The sequence below is a fragment of the Drosophila subpulchrella genome, unplaced genomic scaffold (genome assembly GCF_014743375.2).
Source record: "Drosophila subpulchrella strain 33 F10 #4 breed RU33 unplaced genomic scaffold, RU_Dsub_v1.1 Primary Assembly Seq354, whole genome shotgun sequence".
NCBI classification, from domain to species: Eukaryota; Metazoa; Arthropoda; class Insecta; order Diptera; family Drosophilidae; genus Drosophila; species Drosophila subpulchrella.
This window is the reverse complement of record NW_023665577.1, coordinates 374,879-393,359: the sequence shown is the minus strand read 5'-3', so window position 1 is coordinate 393,359 and position 18,481 is coordinate 374,879. Positions and strand designations below refer to the sequence as shown.

Here is an 18,481-nt window from a genome sequence, read left to right as displayed (position 1 = left end):
AAAAGGAAATGGAAATTAAGCTGATTCGCTTCTCTGACAAGTAATGTAATAATACATTCGCAAAGGTTCATAAGTTAATTGTATTTAAAGGATGCAATTGGTGAAATTGTAATTATATTTAATTTTTCCAAAAAAAGTAATTTAAAAGCTATTAATTAATGCCAACTAGGCAAACCCGCAGATGAACGTTTCCATTACAAGCAAATTATTCTCACATTTTGACCAAGTCATTTGACGCACACATTGCCAGATAGATCAAATTATGTTTTGCAAGTCTGCTTAAAGAAGTCCAGGTTTGAATTAAATAAATTAACTTGATTTGATATTAAAACTTTAAGTTCTAATTAACTTTGTGATACTCCATCCCGATTTGAAGATACCAAAAACAAATAAGTTTTATGAATAATATGTGTGTATTTGTAGGCGTTCGTAAAACTATAATAAAAATTGGCAGTGGAATCAGTTCTTAGTGGTGGTAGGCAACAGCGGGGGCGGCGTAGGAGGTGTAGGTAGCGGGGGCGGCATAGTGAGCCACTGGAGCCACGGTCTTGACTACGGCAGGAGCAGCGTAGTGAGCCACTGGGGCAACGGTCTTGACGACAGCAGGGGCGGCGTAGTGGGCAACTGGAGCCACGGTCTTCACGACGGCAGGGGCGGCATAGTGGGCCACAGAGGGGGCGGCGTAGGAGGCATAGGCAGCGGGGGCGGAGTAGTGGGCAACGGGAGCGGCAACGGTCTTCACAACAGGGGCAACGGCGACGGCCTTGACCAGGGGCTCACGGTTCACCACGGCGTTGAATCCGTTGATGGGGTCGGCGGTGTACTGGACGGTCCTCTTGTATCCATCGGCGTCGATCAGGGAGTACTCTCCGCGGACCACGTCACCGTCGCGCTCCTCCACCTGGCTCTTGGAGTCTCCGGAGAGGGAATCCTGGACATCGTAGGCGTACTTGTACTGGGGATGGGGGTCATACTCTTCGGCGGCCTTGGCCAGCACGGGCTGGGCGTGGGCCACGGCGACCGGGGCATGGGCGTAGGTGGCCACGGCGGGGGCGGCGTGGTACACCTGCTGGACGGGAAGAACTCCGGCGCTGGCGGCGGCGATCAGGGCGAAGAGGGCGACGAACTGCAAGAGGGATGGGACAGATTAGGATCTGGGGTCTTTGGTGGGGCTATATCCTCGGGACCAACCTTGAATGCCATGTTTAGAGGTTTGGTTTGCTGGCTGCTGCTGCTGTTGGTTGCTGGAAGGCGAATTGAACTGTGAGGGCTACTGGGCCAGCACTCCGCTTATATACAAAGATAGAGCCATTTCTTGAGCTGCTGCTGCTGCCAACGAATCGCCGAATTTGCTTTGGCCCGCTGACCACGCTCTTGGCGTAATTAGTGCAATTCATTTATGCTAAACGTGTGTAGAGAGAGGATAAATGTAGCATTGAAGCCGTGCTCAATCTTTGTATCTTTGTGTTTTGTCATCAAAATAAGTCAATTTATCCAAGAGATACGAAAAGCGTGCGCATTGACACTACCTTTGGCCAAAACCTTTATATTCACGGAGCTGTTAATGAACTAGTGAATAAGACATTTAAAAATAAATTAGTTGCTTAGAAACCGCTATGACTTTAAGATGTGGTTATAGTATTTCCAAAAAAAGATGAAGATGATTTGTTTCCAGTTTACATTTATTAATTATTAATTATTACTAAATAACCATCATAGCAACTGTATCGTTATATATTTATTATGCAATACTCATTTCATATAATTATTTTGTGCTTTACTTACATTCTTTTTGATAACTTACAAATTTTTTTGAGGTATAGTATTTGTAATTCTTGTTATTACAGTAACTGAAGCTTAATACTTATAATAAATACGTTTCCTTAAATATTTAAAACATCTTGAAAAATGGTAATTAAAATTAGCCTGGCGTAATCAATTAAGTGCAGCTGGTTATTCCAATCGGACACTTTCAAATTGGCAGAACTGAAGAAGGCGCGTGACAATTTTTTCAAGCCACCATCGACGTTCGAGGTGATGCGCCAAAAATGAATTCCAATTAGGTGTCATCAATGTCACCAAGTGGCGTATAAAATCCAATGGCCCACACTGGGTCAGACATTCAGTGTTCGGCTTCAGCACAAGACAGCAGCAGTTAATCAAAATCAACCAACCAACAATGGCAGCTAAGGTTCGTATTACTTTTCGAAGGATAAACGTTCCAGAGGATTACCAGTGCATCACTAAAAATTAAAAAAAAAAAAACCTAAATTCTAGATGATAATATCCTTATAAAATAGAATATGGAATAGATCTATAAAAAGTGTTAAATGTATCCCACAGATTGTTATCGCTTTGGCCCTGTTCGCCGTGGCCCATGGTGCCGTCCTGAGGACTGCTGCTCCTGTGGCAGTGGCTGCTGCTCCGGTTCCCGTTCTGGCCAAGACCGTCGAGCTGGAGGAAGTGGACCCGCATCCCCAGTACTCGTACAGCTACGACGTGCAGGACACTCTTTCCGGCGACAACAAGGGCCACGTGGAGGAGCGCGACGGAGACATTGTCCGTGGAGAATACTCCCTGATCGACGCCGACGGCTTCAAGCGCACCGTGACCTACACCGCCGATTCCATCAACGGATTCAACGCCGTCGTCCGCCGTGAACCCCTCGCCGCCGTCGTGGCTGCCGAGCCGGTGGTGAATGTCGCTGCTCCTGCTCCGCTGGTTAAGGCTGTCGCCCCCGTCGCCCTGGCCGCCCCAGCCCCCATTGTCCGCTCCGCTCCTGTGGCCGTCTCTGCTCCCCTGATCAAGTCCGCTCCTCTGGCAGTTGCCACGCCCTTCGTCCGCTCTGCCCCCCTGGCGGTAGCTGCTCCCGCCCCAGTCCTGCGTACCGCTGCCTATGCCACGCCCCTACGCTACACCGCCCCCACATACACCATCGCCAACTTGTAAATACCCACGATGCGAGCTTTGTTTATCCAATCTGTTGTTTTGTTTCTATGATAATAAAATGTGATTTGTTATGTTAATTTTAACTGTGTTTTGTTTTGGCTTAGAATTCTAATAAAACTATTTTTGCCACAAGGCACTTGACAAACAAAAACCTTAAAAAACCTTAATATATGTGGTTGACCTTTAAATTTGTTGTTTATTTATTATTTTTTAGAGGGAACAAATTTTTTTTATCTTATCAGCAATGAGCTAATTTCTTAATTTTCATAACCTAGTTTACACGGATGTGTAAGGAATACAAAACATATAAATAAATATATAATTATATAAATATAAAAAATTATTCTACTATACACACTTTATAAAAAAATGCTGCCAAATACTCTTCTAAGCAAATAGACACCCCTAATAATATTGTAACAAGACAATCTTTATAACTTGGCGCATTACTGAAATTATAAGTTTTAATAAGCCAGCTACTTATTTTTAATTAAGTGACTTGGAACTCTCGATTCTATCCTTTTTTCGAATATCATTTCTTTTATAGCCCATATCTGAATTAATACAGCTGTTTCTGCATGTTTTATGGTTTACTTTTGAAAAAAATGTATTTCCCAGAATTATCTTTTGTAAATATTGTACAAATTTATGTATAAATATTTGTTCTTTCAAATACTTGGACATTTTCGAGTCCAATACCGTATCAAGCGGAGTATTATTCGCTCTTACATTTACACCCTCGTTCTTAACATATAATACTTTTTTGAACAAGTCATCTGTGTAGGTCAGTTCCACGCTCTATGTTATCTTAAGCTCTCTGGTCTGGTAACATGATATACCAAGGCAGAATAGTGAAAGCGGCTGATTCGCGAATAGCCTGCGGAGGGTCCGACTTATTCCAAATACCTAAAGCAATCCGAGGGTCTCTCCTATGACACTAAGCCGCACTACATTTGCATGTCTCTGCGGATTGCATAAATGTATCTTTGGCCCACGGCGTGGGCAGTTGTAATTGCCCCTTTTCCAGTCGATAAATTAATGAGGTAAATAGCATAACAATAATACAGAAACGAATGAGAAAAAATGAAAAGTGACAAAAATGATTTGCCCAGCAGCGAATTAATCAATTTCAGTTCGTTATTCGCATTTTGCTTTTTGCACTTTTTCAGTGGGTATAAAAAGCAGTGCTCGTGGTCCAGTAAATCATTCCACATCTTCTCTGTCTTTGCAGCAGTTAACGGATAGCCAACAAGCCCACTTCCAAACTCAGAGCCATGGCCTTCAAGGTGAGCGATCCTGAAAGGACAATCTGATCCCTCTTGAAACTAATCCTTTTTTGCTCGGCTTTCAGTTCTTCGCTGTTCTCGCCCTCGTTTCGGCTGTCAGTGCCGGAGTCCTTCCCGTCCAGCAGGTGTACCATGCCGCCCCCGCTGTGGCCACCTACGCCCATGCCCCTGTTGCCGTGGCCCACGCCCAGCCGGTTCTGACCAAGGCCGCCGAGGAGTACGACCCCCATCCCCAGTACAAGTTCGCCTACGATGTGCAGGACGCCCTCTCCGGCGACTCCAAGAGCCAGGTGGAGGAGCGTGATGGCGACGTGGTCCGCGGAGAGTACTCCCTGATCGATTCCGATGGCTTCAAGCGCATTGTGCAGTACACCTCCGACCCGGTCAACGGATTCAACGCTGTCGTCAATCGCGTGCCCCTGGATCATGTGAAGACCGTAGTGAAGACTGTGGCTCCCGTTGCTGCTGCCCCAATCCCAGTGGCCTACCACCAGCACCACTAAGGACCTAGCTAACTGGTTTGTGGAATCTGTTGTAGATCAATAAATTGTTGAATATTTGTAAGCTCAAGAAAAACATATTGCATTTTTCTTAAGCTTAAGGGGGTTCAGTTGGGTCTTAGAGTAATGTTTTTAAAAGGTTATTAGCAACAGAGGGAGTATCCCTAATCCCACCCCATAAACGTCAATGGAAGTGCCTATTTCGCATTACCTTGGCTCTTCCCAAAGCCCTCTCAACCATATGCACTTTGTAATCAACTTTCTGACGGTAATAAGTCATTAAGGGCCCCAAATTGATCAGGCGTTCGCGTCCGACCCATTTTGCACCAATCAACGAAAATTGGGGTAGACGTCCGATCGGAACGAAAACGCATCGATCGGAACATTTCAATAAAACCATCTGCGTCGAAGGCTTATTGAATTTAATGCATGTAATGCGGTCCGCTCTTGAAAACCAGATAAGGTCACTTACGTTGCAGCTTTGGCGTGGCCAGAAACCTTTCGCCAAGTCTTTCGATTTTTTCGGGCCTGCTTGAGAATGATTTACGCGACATTATTGGGCCCCGCGTTGTTTTCCTTATCTGACCGACCGCCTTTCCAACGCGGACAAGTGCAAATATGCCAAGGTACTTTAAAGGGGACATTGGACAGCGGACAACGGACGGCGAGGGTTAAGGTCAAAGTCAGTTGGCATTGTTAATTACCGTTGAAGCGAACGGACTTGGCTGCCCATTTCCATTTCCATTCCCATGTTTAGCATGTAAGTACACCGGCTAAGAGATCCACGCCAGCAGTTCAGATTTTAATGCCAATGCGCATGCGCAACTCGCGGCGAGGCCCATAAAGTTAACCAGGCGAATTACAACCATGCTCGTCTCGCATTGAAAACCAGACCAGACTTACGGCCCAGTTTACACCGGCTCCATGAATGAGAAAACGGCTTTTGGCTTTGGGGCTTCCCTCTTTAAATTTATATTCGCTGGAACTGTTTTATGGACCTTACATTGGCCCGGTGTAAACGCTTCTGGCATTGCCTCCGCTGTTTTGTCGCGCATTTTGTGCGTTCTTGGACGTGTTGGACTGCGGTTTCGCTGTCCAATTATGCGACATTACTTCATTGTTGGCTTTTTGTGGCAGTAAGAGCTATTTTGTCAGTAGCAGTCGTTTTAACATGCGTTCTTTCTTTTGAGCCGGCCTTGAACACGGTCGTGGGAGAGTGAAAGTGACCGGCACTTTCGGTTTTAACCAACCAGAAGTTACTAAACGAGGATTTTGATCAGATTATAATGTTTTAAAAGTGTATCTAAAACGCTTCCTGCTATGGCAGCCTGAATATAAATTTAAGAAATACAATTACCGGAGTTGGTCTTTATATGAAAGACTAAAGTAATATATGACTTGAAGGATTAAAAAAAACATACTACTGTGGGCAAAAAGTATTTAAAAAACAATTATTTTTTTTTAGATTTTTGTGGTGTTGTGAACTTTGAATTCCTTCCACCTGGCCAAACTGTTAATAAGGAATATTATTTGAGCGTTATTCGTCGTTTGCGTGAAGCAATAAATAGACCACACATATCACTCGTTCTTCGTGACCATTTCGCCAAAAATTCAAAGCATGTGACTTTTGGCTATTCCATAAACTCAAGAGAGTCGATTGAGAAGAAGAAGGCTTTACCGGAGAGGGACTATTTGGCATGTTTCGAGGATTGAAAAAAAGTTGGCTTACGTGTATTTTATTGGACGGGGATTACGTTAAAAAGGAAGAAATTGAGTTAGAAGAATAAATATATATTTCTCATTTTACAAACAAATTAGGCTTACTTTTTACCCACATTATTATTGTAGCTTACATTGTTTAGCCCCAAATCTGGAACATATTAGTTCAACCCGAATTTGTCGATGAAGTTTTTTGTCTAGGTATAAAATACTTGTTATTCTGTTAAGACTGTAAATACCTTAGCTGCGGTCAAAATTTTCTTATGCACTTTCAAAAAAGGTACAGCTATTCAAAACAATTACCATTTGCCCGCATTCTTAAATACAAACTTATAAAAAAAAATTGAGTTTAACATGAGGGTAAGAAAACGACTCTTAGATTAATACAATTAATTTCAGTACTTTCGTATTTCTTGATAAGATGACTTCGCTTGTATCGGGGTTTGAAAGCAAGTTATGACCTAATGCCAAGAGGTTTGAAATATTTTTTGATCAATATTTTTTTGAATATCCATTTAAGTATTGAATCGTACTGAATCTTCTATCGATAACATTAATATATCTTTCTAAAATATTTTTTGCCTTGCACAAGTATTATTTTCTATTCTATTCTGGAATATATCTGTTTCCCAACACTTATTACAGTTAAGACCCCGCCCAACCATAGAAACCAACTTGAGTTCCACTCAATTAGATCACATCCTTTTATTCAATAACAACTAACGGCAATTATCGGGTCGTGGTGGCCTATTTAGCTCTTTAATAGGCGTATGAGATAAGAGGCGAAGCGAACTGGGTCTTGACGATGGCGGGTCCAGCGGCGACCAGGGGAGCGGCCTTGACGATGGGCGCGGGGGCGGCGTAGGCGAGGGGAGCGGGGGCGGCGGCGTAGGCCAGGTGTGCGGGGGCAGCGGCGTAGGCGGCGGTCAGGGGGGCGGCACGGACCACTGGGGCGGCGACGGCGGCACGGACAACTGGAGCCGGGGCAGCCACGACGGCAGCGGGAGCGGCGGCGACGGCGGCCACCAGAGGCTCACGGCGGACGACGGCGTTGAATCCGTTGATGGGGTCGGCGGTGTAGTCCACAATGCGGCGGTAGCCGTCGGCGTCGTTCAGCGAGTACTGGCCCTGGACAACGTCGCCCTCGCGGGTCTCCACCTGGGTCTTCGAGTCCCCGGAGATCGCGTCCTTGACGTCATAGCCGTAGGTGTACTGGGGATGGGGGTCGTACTCCTCCACCTGGGCCACGGCGGCCAGAGGAGCGGCGGCGGGAATGATGCCAGCGCTGGCCACGGCGATGCAGGCGGCGAAAAGGATGGTGAACTGCAATTGTCCAGAAGAGTTGGTGTGATTAGCTTAACAATTTTAGTCCGATGTCTTAAGTTTATGGTGCACTTTTACTACATATTAAAAAAAGAGAAACCACTTTGCTTAATTTTCTCCGCTTATTATCACTCATGTATCACTTTCTCCACACTTTAGAACTTGATCCTTACTTTGAATGCCATTTTTTCTTGGGTTGGGTTGGGTTGCTCTAGATACCGAAATTGGTTATGAACTGATTTGAACAGCGTCCAACTGGGGCTTTTATACCGCCTCGATGGCACTCTGCCCGGCTTCGATGTCAGCGGCGTGCACTTGCGCCACAAGGCAACGTCGACCATATCAAAATGCGAGACGCTCAAGACTAGAAGCGGTCGTTGCTGGGGCGGCAGGGGGGCGGGGACTTGAGGTAGGACGGCGGTGGGCGGCACGCTGCCAAGGCTGAGCGGTGACAAAGCCTCGGCGAGCATAATGCCTTCTTGATTGAATTGGACTTGAGCGGGCAGCCCGGCCGAATTAATATTGGCCTCAGAAGTCGCATACCCGAATACGTGCACTTTGGGTACCCCTGCCCCAGAAAACCCCCACCCCCAAATCGATCCAGCAATAATGATGATCGGCTGGCATTTGTTTGCGCTTTCGAAAAATACTCGCTCGCTAATGGCAGCCATATCGTATGCAGCGCATGCGCAAATGCATAACAACGGTTTTTCAAATTGACTCAGCACCTGCAAGCTCACCCATACCGATTTCCGATTCCCATTCCAATCCCCTCCTGGCCAGAAACTTTGAGTTTGGCCAGTTGGTAACCCCACCCCCACCGACGACCTTAAACGGTTATTTTCGGTGGCTGTCGCTCCAGTTGAACGCTAATTGGATTTCAAGCTTAACTTTAGTGCGACACCTCACTTCCGAATGCCCACCCAAAAAAAGAGCTGTGATTGCGGACGTTTTGGCGGTATTCTTTATGAAAATGGAATTGTGGAATGGGCATGACACGACTTATATTCTTATGTTCATGTTTTTCTGGGATTACTTTGCTTATTGATAATAGAAAGACAGCATTTGTTGTGTTGTGTTTTTGAAATGCAAGACCGGATTTATATTTTATTTGTTGTTAAATAGAGTATATGTTGAATTGAAATTACGAATAAAAAGTAGAACAGATGAAATCGATTATAAAAGTAAGAAAAACTAACCATCCCTTTTTTAGGCATTGCATTTCTTAATTGATCGACTATCTGAACACCTTTTTTTATGGATCTAACCTTTTCTTTAATATCGACCTTAATATATTTTTCAATTAACGAGTTTAGGAGTATTTTCAAAATACTTTCCTTTTCAATAATATAAAGCCTTGGCGTCCTCCTGACTTTTGGAAATAAATAATAGATACGACATTTATCTAAAAGTGTTTTATTCAGGCATAGTTTAACATAATCGAAAGACCCAACCTAGAACACATAGGAAATGGCGTGGGGATGGTGAGCGTGGTGCAGCGAGGTCTTCAGCAGGGGGACGTGGGAAACGTATGAATGAGCAGGAGCTGCGTGGTGCACCACATGGGTCACTGGCGCATGGTGGATCACTGGTGCATAGGATCGGTGCACCACGGCCGATGCCTGAGAAAGAGGCTTCAGTGGTGGTAACTTTTTCAGAGGCTGGTACTGAACTTTGGGAGCCACAACTGGCGCCTTTGGCTTCAGAACCACCGCGGCACTCGAAATAGGTTCACGGCGCACCACCGCATTGAAACCACGGACATCATCGGCGGTGTATTCCACAGTGCGTCTGTAGCCATCGGCATCGTTAACGGAGTAATGCCCATGGACCACGTCTCCATCCCGAGACTCCGATTGGGACTTAACATCTCCGGTCTCTGCATCCTGAACATCGTAGTTAAAGGAGTAGTGCGGATGGGGATCAAAGGTGGCGTCGCTGCCGGACGATTTAACGGGCAGTAAGCCAGCTTGAGCCATGCTTAAAAGAGCCACGAATATCACAATCTGCGGGTAGTCGAATGGTATACGATCAGATTTATCTCAAGAGGTAGAGCACATTGAAGCTTACTTGATTGAACATGATGATTGAAGTTTCAGAATCTGGTAGAAGGTTGACGTTTGCTCCTGTCGGTAGCTGATTTTACACAAGTTTACTTCGGCATGGCCATCGGCTTTTATAGGAGACTGACTGCTCGTTGACCCAATGCCACAGTGCCCTGCATCTGCTTCTCCTTCTGCATCTGGATGTTGACAAGGTCAACGCGGGGACCTCCAGTCCAGTCTCTTTCTAGACCGCCTAATTGGCGCTGAGATGCCGATGCCCCAACAAGTTTATCAGGCAATCGACAGGTTTTAAAAACCTTTTCTACCTACATTCGGGGTATTGGCTCCTTCCATAATGTTGTGTTGTCTTCCGAACTAAAATTCATTGAGTTTGTAATTTATTTTCCAATAAAAAAAATCAAATTTGCTTGCAATTTAAATAAAAGGATTATTTTATTTTATAAAAAAAATAGGAAGTAGTTGATACTTTAAGATTCGTTTTAAGATTTTAAGAAATTAGTTTTTTTATTATAAGAAAAATAGTTGATATATATTAAGATTCGTTTTCATGTCCGCATGCAATACCAATATTAGGTTTTAAAGTGTACACATCCAAAAGTAATTTTAAATAAAATAAATTAGTAATAATAACGCTGAGCAGCTCTATCAGTTAAGTAGATAATTTTCTTAATGTCACCACAAACCTCTTTTATACAGTTAATTCGCATTCCAAGCATTATGTTAGGGAAGTGGAACATTTTTAAAATTTACAATCAACGACATTCTCTGTTTAAAAAAAATCAAAATGATATTTAAAATATTGCTATAAAATATCGATATATCTTTAGTATTCCAGTTTTCCAAAATAGTGCCTCAGAATAAAAAGTAATACAAATTAAGCACATCAATACTTTTTCTATCTCTTTGACCCAGCAGAATCCTCCCTCTTCGCCACTCTTCACAACGAAATCAAATCAGCGGAAAAGTATGCAATTTAATGTTCAATTAAACTCGAACAACAGATGGCGCTCAACTCGGATAAATACCTTAATGTTGCCTTTTCTTAATGTTTAATATTATTAATATTTATTTGGAATACTTCTCCAAAAATCTTGTTTTAATTTTAAATACTAAAAACAAATAAAATGATATTTAAAATATATTAATTATTTTGATTCGAAAAACGTATATATGTACATTACAATACACATTTTAAGTGTTCGGAATCGTTGAATCAGTTTATTATTTGATAATTTTAGCCTTTTCAGATTATTTGTTTACTTTTATTAAATATGTTAATAAATAGGCCATAAAATAAAGCATTTTTCTACGGTCTTTCGACAAATTATGAAATTGTCTCATCTTTCCATTTCTAAGACAATTCCAAAGTCACACAGATATACAATTTTGTATCTCGCGAGATTTTTATGTTCTTTGTTATTCGGTAATGATACGAATTTTAATAATTTTGCAAAAAAAATTTACTCTCACCAAGAAACTTACCCAAACTGCGAATCCGGCTTTCCCCCGAAGCCTGCCAATCAACAATAAAAACCGGTGTCTAAGCATTACTTATATTTTCCTGTTCAGCTGGTTTGTACAAAAGATATATTTCGCAAAGGAAAACAAGGGTAGAATGTTGTTTTGGATAGAATATTTGTGTAGCGAGGGCAGTTCCATAGAAAGTCTGCTCCCATTGGTTCGCTTCAGCTGAGAAGCGGATAAAGAGAGTGTGCAGCCGGTTGTCTCGCTTCAACTTTATCCGGTTCAAAAATGAAAGACTTTTGAGCCATAGGATTTTGGTTAATGCCGGGTAGCTTTACTATCTTGTCCGAGGAGGTTTTGCATAATTTTGCATCTTAAACTGTCAAGGTCATTCACAGGTCCTTCGGAAATGTTTATGTTGTTCAAGTTCCACGAGATTTCAAGAGATTAAAGTTAAGTGAATTATCAGGACGTGTACAATTCGAATTAACGAATATAAATATGCAATGCGTATATAATTAAAACATAAAATCTAATTAAAAAGTTTTAAGTTAATTTAATAAAGCAAAAAAGGTTACAGTGCCCTTTTTTCTTTATTTTCGTTCTTTGAATAATTTAAAAATGGAAATATCGTGTAGTTTACGGTTGCACTCTCTGAACAGCCCAGCATACATTCTAATTGCTAATTTTATGTTACCATACATTTTTATACATGCTAGGGAAATTTTCGCAATGTTTAAGCAATAACTTCCATTTAAATTATTTCGCTACTGGTGGAAACTAAAATATGCTACAGTAAAGTTCTTACATATACCAAACCAATTTGACGTTTTCTTTATTTTTTTAAAGGTTTTTGTTATTTAGTAACACGGTGGAGAATATATTTGTTAACCTATAAATTCTATATAATCTTAATAATCAGCCGTCTTTCTGTTTGTCTGTCCGTTTCTACGCAACTCAATAAAATCTTTGCTTAAAGCATTTTTGGCTGATTTAATTATTCTAACGATTGTAATACTAGTTGATCGTTTTATATATATATATGGACGTTGATGCACTACGAGCAGTACAAACAAGTGGCCCAACGACACCAAGCACGTGCTTGTTACGCGCGGGGCCCTTCTATCAATTTGGGCAAAAATGCGAGTTCGCGAGGAAGATACAAAAAACAAATAGAGACGGGACACAAATGAAAATAAAAGAAGCAACTAAGAATGAAGCAAATGAGTTAAAATATTAGTTTTTAATACCGGGATAGAAGTTGATGTGCAAATTAAATGGTAAAGATTGTTATAATTATTACATAGAACGCGAAAGGGCTCGTGCAGACAAAAATTTGATGTACATCGTGGCAAATTTAGGGGATAATAATTTCGTGTTAGTCTAGCAGGGACATTGAAAGTTAGGCGGTTTACAAGTTCTACAGAATCAATATCACCTCTAATAAGATTTTGCATAAAAATAGTACCAAGCATTGTTCTACGATTTACAAGTGTAGGTAAATTAAGCAATAGTAATATACTCTGATAGGAAGGTAGCCTTACGTTTTGATCCCAGTTCAAACTACGAAGGGCAAAAAGAAGAAATTTTTTTTGTACCGACTCAATACGGTCAATGTGCACTTGATATTGTGGACTCCAAACCGAAGAACAATATTCCAAAATAGGACGGACAAGGGAGGTAAATAATAATTTGGTTGTATAAGGGTCATCAAATTCTTTTGACCAACGCTTTATAAACCCAAGAACACTCATGGCCTTGTTGACAGTGGACATTATGTGGCAGTCAAATTTAAGTTTTTGATCCAGAAGAACGCCTAAGTCATTAACGGAATATATACGGTCGAGTGACGTATTTTGAAGAGAGTAACTAACAAAAGTAGGAGTACCCCTATAAAAAGTCATAACGTTGCATTTAAGGCAGTTCAAATTTAAAAGGTTATACTCACACCATCCCTGAAAACATAAATCACAATTTATGTAAAAATTATACAAAGAGCATTATATGTTGTTTTCCATAAACATATACGGTAGTAAATTAAAAGACAACATTGTATTAATATTTCTATAATTAATTTTTGGTGTTTTAAAAATCGGAAAGCTCTGAAGGGTATAGAATCTTCGGCTTGCCGAAGTTAGCTTCCTTTCGTGTTTGCTAATAACTTATTCTTGAATGGTCCGATGTAGATGGGTATTGCATATGGGCATGTAGGTGGGTATTGATAGAAGGGACAAAATGGGCGCTAGACAGGTCCTAGCGTTATAAGCGTGGAACTTGGATTGAACAAACATGCGCTGTGCAAAAAGCACAAAAATCTGCATGCTGAATCCCAACATTCTAGCTCTTAGAGATTAAAATATATCAGTGCTCATACGCACAGACGAACATTGCTAGATCGAATCGGCTAGTGATCCTGATTAAGAATATTTATACTTTATAGGGTCGGAAACGCTTATATACAAAGGTATATTTGCCTACTTGAATATTTTACCATTAACCAGAACTAAATAAACAAAAAAACATTTCCCTGAACTACAGGAAAGAAAAACTCTTTCGTAACTTCGCAGCCAACGTCGATTTGCCGACTCGAAGTCACCGACTTATGTATGTAAATTGAGGAATTTTCATAAAAACTCTGGAAAAATGAGGCGTCGCCAATTAGAGGTATCAATCAAGAAAATACTGGACGAGATCCCCGTAAGGAAGTTTAGGAATTAGCCGAAAAATGGACATGTGATGAATTTAGCAACTAATTGGGGTAGGAAGCTTAAAATCCTATTCATAAAGGTAATGAGTTTGTCTGGTCTGATTCAATATTCAATTAAAAAGGCGACGGACCAGTTAGAACGACTCTTGGCCAACATGCAACAGGCATCCGTCGCCGTCTCAGCAGAGCCTGATAAGTACTTTCGATTAATTAATCATTACAGAAGCGAACAAAACGCCAGAGTCAAAAGCTGCACAAAACCAAAAGCCCAGAAAAAAAAACGAATCAAAAAAATGGCACAAATATCGATTTACCCAAAAATTACAAAGGAAACCCAAAAAGTACCGCCAAGTTTTGTTCTTGGAGCGGTGACAGTCGGCGCCGGGCAATCCATCAATTTGGTTGCAGTGCCAATTACGCCAGTTACTCGTCACGTCACGTCTCGAACACCGGCGGACAACGAACACTGGACAACGGACAACGAACTACGGACACCGAAGACCGGACAGATACGGGCTGCCGTGGGGAGACACGAAAACTGTGTAACAAAAATCGAATCGAATCAACTTAAATCGAACGACGCTAGTTCAGGCTTTTGGAGTTTCGGAGCTATAGCAGCGGCGCCCATCAACTTGGCGTCAGCTTTTGGTCAGTTTTGGGCTTGACGCCTCTCGCCCAAATATCTTACTTCTGACGCTTTTCATGGCGCTAAACAGACGTTAATGGCGCGCCTACAAATCCACCGAAAGTCATAAGGTGCTTCAAGCACTTGACTAGACATTATAGGAAGGGTGTGGAAATGGCCTCTATTGTTCAAAGATTGTGATAATATGATCTTTGTAGATATGCCTTAATGTACTATTAAATTGGAGGAGGAAATAATAAAGAAACAACTCTTTTGGATAATGATCACGAGTAATTTAAAATCGGTGGCCATTGGGCAAGGGCAGGAGATATTTAATATTAATGAACTAAACATTGGATTTCAAAAATTGATCAAACAATTGCATTTCAATAACACCGTGAAACATTTCTTTGAGTTTTGAGTTATAGCCGCAGTTTGGATTTTAAATTCTAAAAGTACTGATTAAAATGAGAAATTGTTATAGCGACATGACTTTTCAAGTAAAAATTGGCTATATCTAGGACCGAGTTTTCATTGTAATATTCACTATTAAAAAAGTTATTAAGCTTCTGTACAGTATTGTCTTTACCTACAATTCTTTAGAGGACGTGTACTCAAAATGTGAAAAGAAGAAAACCCTATAAATCAAGAAGAAAACCCTATAAATCAATTTTCATATACAAAAAAAAAAGAAAGAATGCTATAGTCGAGGTACTCGACTATCAGATACCCTTTACTCAGCTAAATGGACCAAAGGGAGATGGAGAGTGGGCGTGGCAAACTTTTTTGGGTCAATCGATCGTCAATACGAGACTAATACATTTCAGATTAAAAAGTTTTTCTAGCATGAAAATTATGGTTGACACAGGATTTGGCGGCTTGTGGGCGTAACAGTGGGAGAAACTGACGAAACAAACTTGCGCTGCGCAGGAATCTCTAAAATCTTCAGTACGTTTCTACGCAAACTCTCAGTTCTAAAGCTACCGACTATATCATACAGATGCCACAGAAACAAAAGGGAATCAACAAGAAAATAATATATAAAACATTTTACCTGCGGCGTTCTTCTAAAGTTCTACTCTCCTCAAGAGTCTAACATATTTTTAAGATGTTATAATTTTGAATAAAGAATAAACTAAAAATAAAACAATTTACTCTAAATAAAAGCTCAAAAAATGTGCGCGTCACAAACTGCAAATTGTGGGAGCTCGAGGGGGCGTAACATACTGTTGAGATCAACTTACGATGCGAAAGAATCTCTAATACCTCCGTTCTTAGTCCCAAAGTTATAGATTTTATAGTTTACAAAATCTAAGCGTTCATACAAACATGGCTAGCTGATCCTTATTAAGAATATATATCATTTATGGGGTCGAAAACGCTTCCTTCTACCTGTTACTTACTCTTACTTACTAATATGCCCTCTTACTCTACCGGTATAGTAACATGAACAAAGTAAAAGCTCATTTGTTTTTAATCATATTCTCTTTCAAATGTATAGCATATTAATATTTCAGATCTTCAAAGTATTTTATTTACTTTAGTTTGTTTTTAAAGATTGGCTGTTATAGGAACTACACTCAGAAAAAAAATCAAGTATTTCGTGCTTGAACCTAGTATTTTCGGTGTCAAAACTTCGCCAAGCATGGAAAATACAGAACGCGAGAACAAAATACTACTTTTGAGCACGAATTTTCAAGACCGAAAATACTAGATTTAAGAACCTTTCGGTCTTCAATCAAGTATGAATAATTCTTAAATCAAGTCATATTTGGACTAAAAACAAGAACGATTTAATAATAAAGTTAGAAATTTGCAGGCATGATTTAAGGACGAATAATTCTTAAATCAATATATAAATATTATGAAACTAAAATTAGTTTTTATTTTATGCTAGTAAGAGAAATAAGTATTGGAGACTGAAACGAAATAAGCGAGATATATATAAATAATATTAATATTTTAACTTTACTTACGACTTGCCGCTCACGGGCATTAACACTGTCTAATTTATGCGCCTTATATACTGAGTACTTTCAGAATAAACAGTTGGGAATTATTAGAGTAGGCAGACACAAAAACTCCAAAATGTGCTCAATATGAGAATTTTTTGAGCACGAACGTACTTAAATGTTAAGCATGCAATTTTTCTTAAATCAAGGCTGTTTGTACTTGTTTTTAGCACGGTGTTTTTCCCTGAGTGTATTGATATATTTATACGGTTTATATGGTTTCTGTAATATTCATACGTATAATTTCATTACATGATATGGTTTTACCTGCAAGGGTATAGAATCTTCGACTCTAGCGTCCTTTCTTCTTTTTAGTAATGTAACTTAAATCATTTCTTTTCATAGCTAAACATATTTTTGAAATTATTATAAGCCCTGTTTTCAATAATATTGGTCATATACTATTTACATTTCTTTTATAATAAAATCCAGTCACTTAGTCGAAATTTAAGAAAGTATCACACCGGATTTACATAAAGCGGGTATCAACTCTCCGATTTTCTTAATATACTTATAAATTACTTACAAATATACGACTTTTTAAATAAAATAATGGTTTCAATTTTACCTTTTAAACAGAATAAAATAATTAACGGACAAGTTTGCCGCTTACGTTTCTTAGCCAAAATTTCGTTCCTACATTAAACATCTACATTATGGTAACAAACATTTGCAAAAAGAGGAAATATAGCCTAACTACCCAGGAATGTCGTGTAGTATCCCAATCCCTACACAATGCCGAAACAAGGATTCCTTGGCCATTACATATACTTCGCTTTAGCCATGTGGGACAGTTTCAGTTTTGGGATCGGGATTGGGCCGAGTTATGTTAGTTGTGTACATATGTGTGTATATTGAGAGACACTCGCACACATCCTGTTACTATTAATTGCTGCTGTCCGAAAAATATAACAAATCACCTTGGAGCGTTGGGCAGGACCGCCCGAAAGGACGAAACGAATGGCCACTCCAGTATTCCTTTCCCTCGCACCAAATTCCCCGTGCGAGTGTAGAGACAAAAACTTGTGAAAATGTCAATCAAGTTGTACAAAAAAACGAAAAATTCCCAATCCGAAAGAGGAAGGAGCGAACAACGAAGTTTTCCAGACAGCCAAAGATGATGCATTGTGCGTGAAAGGTGCATGAAGATATCTGACGGTTGTATCTCTATCCCTGCCAAGTGACAGACCCATACACCGGATAACTCTTAGGGGGCGCCTACGAATTGCATCCCACTGAGTCAGAGTCAAGGCCCGGAGATAATGTCAGGAATCGGTGTCCGTCGGGATCGGGGGAAGTCGTTCGACGACGATTTAAATTCCACAGTGCTGCCATAGATGAGCTGTCATATGTGCAAATGACGATTGACAGCTGCCACAGTCAGCATCCGTTGGCAGCTCCTCCTTGTCGCAATCCCAGTCTTGAAACGCACTCCTAGTTCCCAGATCCCAGTTCCCAATTCCAATCCCCTGGCAAGCTCCTCTTCCTTACCTGCCCGTCAATTCATTTGGGAATTTCGTGCGAGGTGCCAAAACGTGCCAAAACCACAAAACAAATACACAACATTGGGTTTCCAGTTAAAACAAGACGTCGACATGAGCATGGTCTGGTCAGGGGCGTAACTTTTAGTACTATCAGCGGGCGGCAGGGGTGGATTATCTTGGAAACGAATTGGGCCCAAAACAGAAAATATGGAACCTGTGGGTAGAATGCATACGTTGTGGGCGAGCAGTTGTCTACTTTTACTTTTAAATGGATAAACACGAAATATCTGATAATATGAATTTAAGTATGTTTCTCTACTTTTTATGACAATCAGTTTTCGCAGAT

At 40.7% G+C, this 18,481-nt stretch overlaps 5 protein-coding genes across 5 annotated transcripts; 2 read left to right on the top strand and 3 right to left on the bottom strand.

Annotated features, from left to right (window-relative positions):
* Positions 1-425: 425 nt before the first annotated feature.
* Positions 426-1,245, bottom strand: LOC119560393 (cuticle protein 21). The gene is made up of 2 exons (XM_037873821.1): positions 1,192-1,245; positions 426-1,126 (listed from the first exon to the last, which is right to left on the bottom strand). Exons 1-2 carry the CDS (start codon positions 1,201-1,203, stop codon positions 467-469), a joined length of 672 nt encoding a protein of 223 aa, XP_037729749.1. The 5' UTR covers positions 1,204-1,245; the 3' UTR covers positions 426-466.
* An 894-nt stretch (positions 1,246-2,139) lies between these two features.
* Positions 2,140-2,972, top strand: LOC119560394 (larval cuticle protein A2B). Its single transcript, XM_037873822.1, has 2 exons — positions 2,140-2,191; positions 2,344-2,972. The coding sequence occupies exons 1-2, from the start codon at positions 2,180-2,182 to the stop codon at positions 2,947-2,949; spliced, it is 618 nt and encodes a 205-aa protein (XP_037729750.1). The 5' UTR covers positions 2,140-2,179; the 3' UTR covers positions 2,950-2,972.
* Positions 2,973-4,153: 1,181 nt separating this feature from the next.
* LOC119560395 (larval cuticle protein A2B) lies at positions 4,154-4,738 on the top strand. Its single transcript, XM_037873823.1, has 2 exons — positions 4,154-4,235; positions 4,301-4,738. Exons 1-2 carry the CDS (start codon positions 4,224-4,226, stop codon positions 4,736-4,738), a joined length of 450 nt encoding a protein of 149 aa, XP_037729751.1. The 5' UTR covers positions 4,154-4,223.
* A 2,420-nt stretch (positions 4,739-7,158) lies between these two features.
* Positions 7,159-8,007, bottom strand: LOC119560107 (larval cuticle protein A2B). The gene is made up of 2 exons (XM_037873452.1): positions 7,951-8,007; positions 7,159-7,777 (listed from the first exon to the last, which is right to left on the bottom strand). The coding sequence occupies exons 1-2, from the start codon at positions 7,960-7,962 to the stop codon at positions 7,214-7,216; spliced, it is 576 nt and encodes a 191-aa protein (XP_037729380.1). The 5' UTR covers positions 7,963-8,007; the 3' UTR covers positions 7,159-7,213.
* Positions 8,008-9,231: 1,224 nt separating this feature from the next.
* LOC119560106 (pupal cuticle protein Edg-84A) lies at positions 9,232-9,939 on the bottom strand. The gene is made up of 2 exons (XM_037873451.1): positions 9,848-9,939; positions 9,232-9,783 (listed from the first exon to the last, which is right to left on the bottom strand). Exons 1-2 carry the CDS (start codon positions 9,857-9,859, stop codon positions 9,232-9,234), a joined length of 564 nt encoding a protein of 187 aa, XP_037729379.1. The 5' UTR covers positions 9,860-9,939.
* Positions 9,940-18,481: the final 8,542 nt, after the last annotated feature.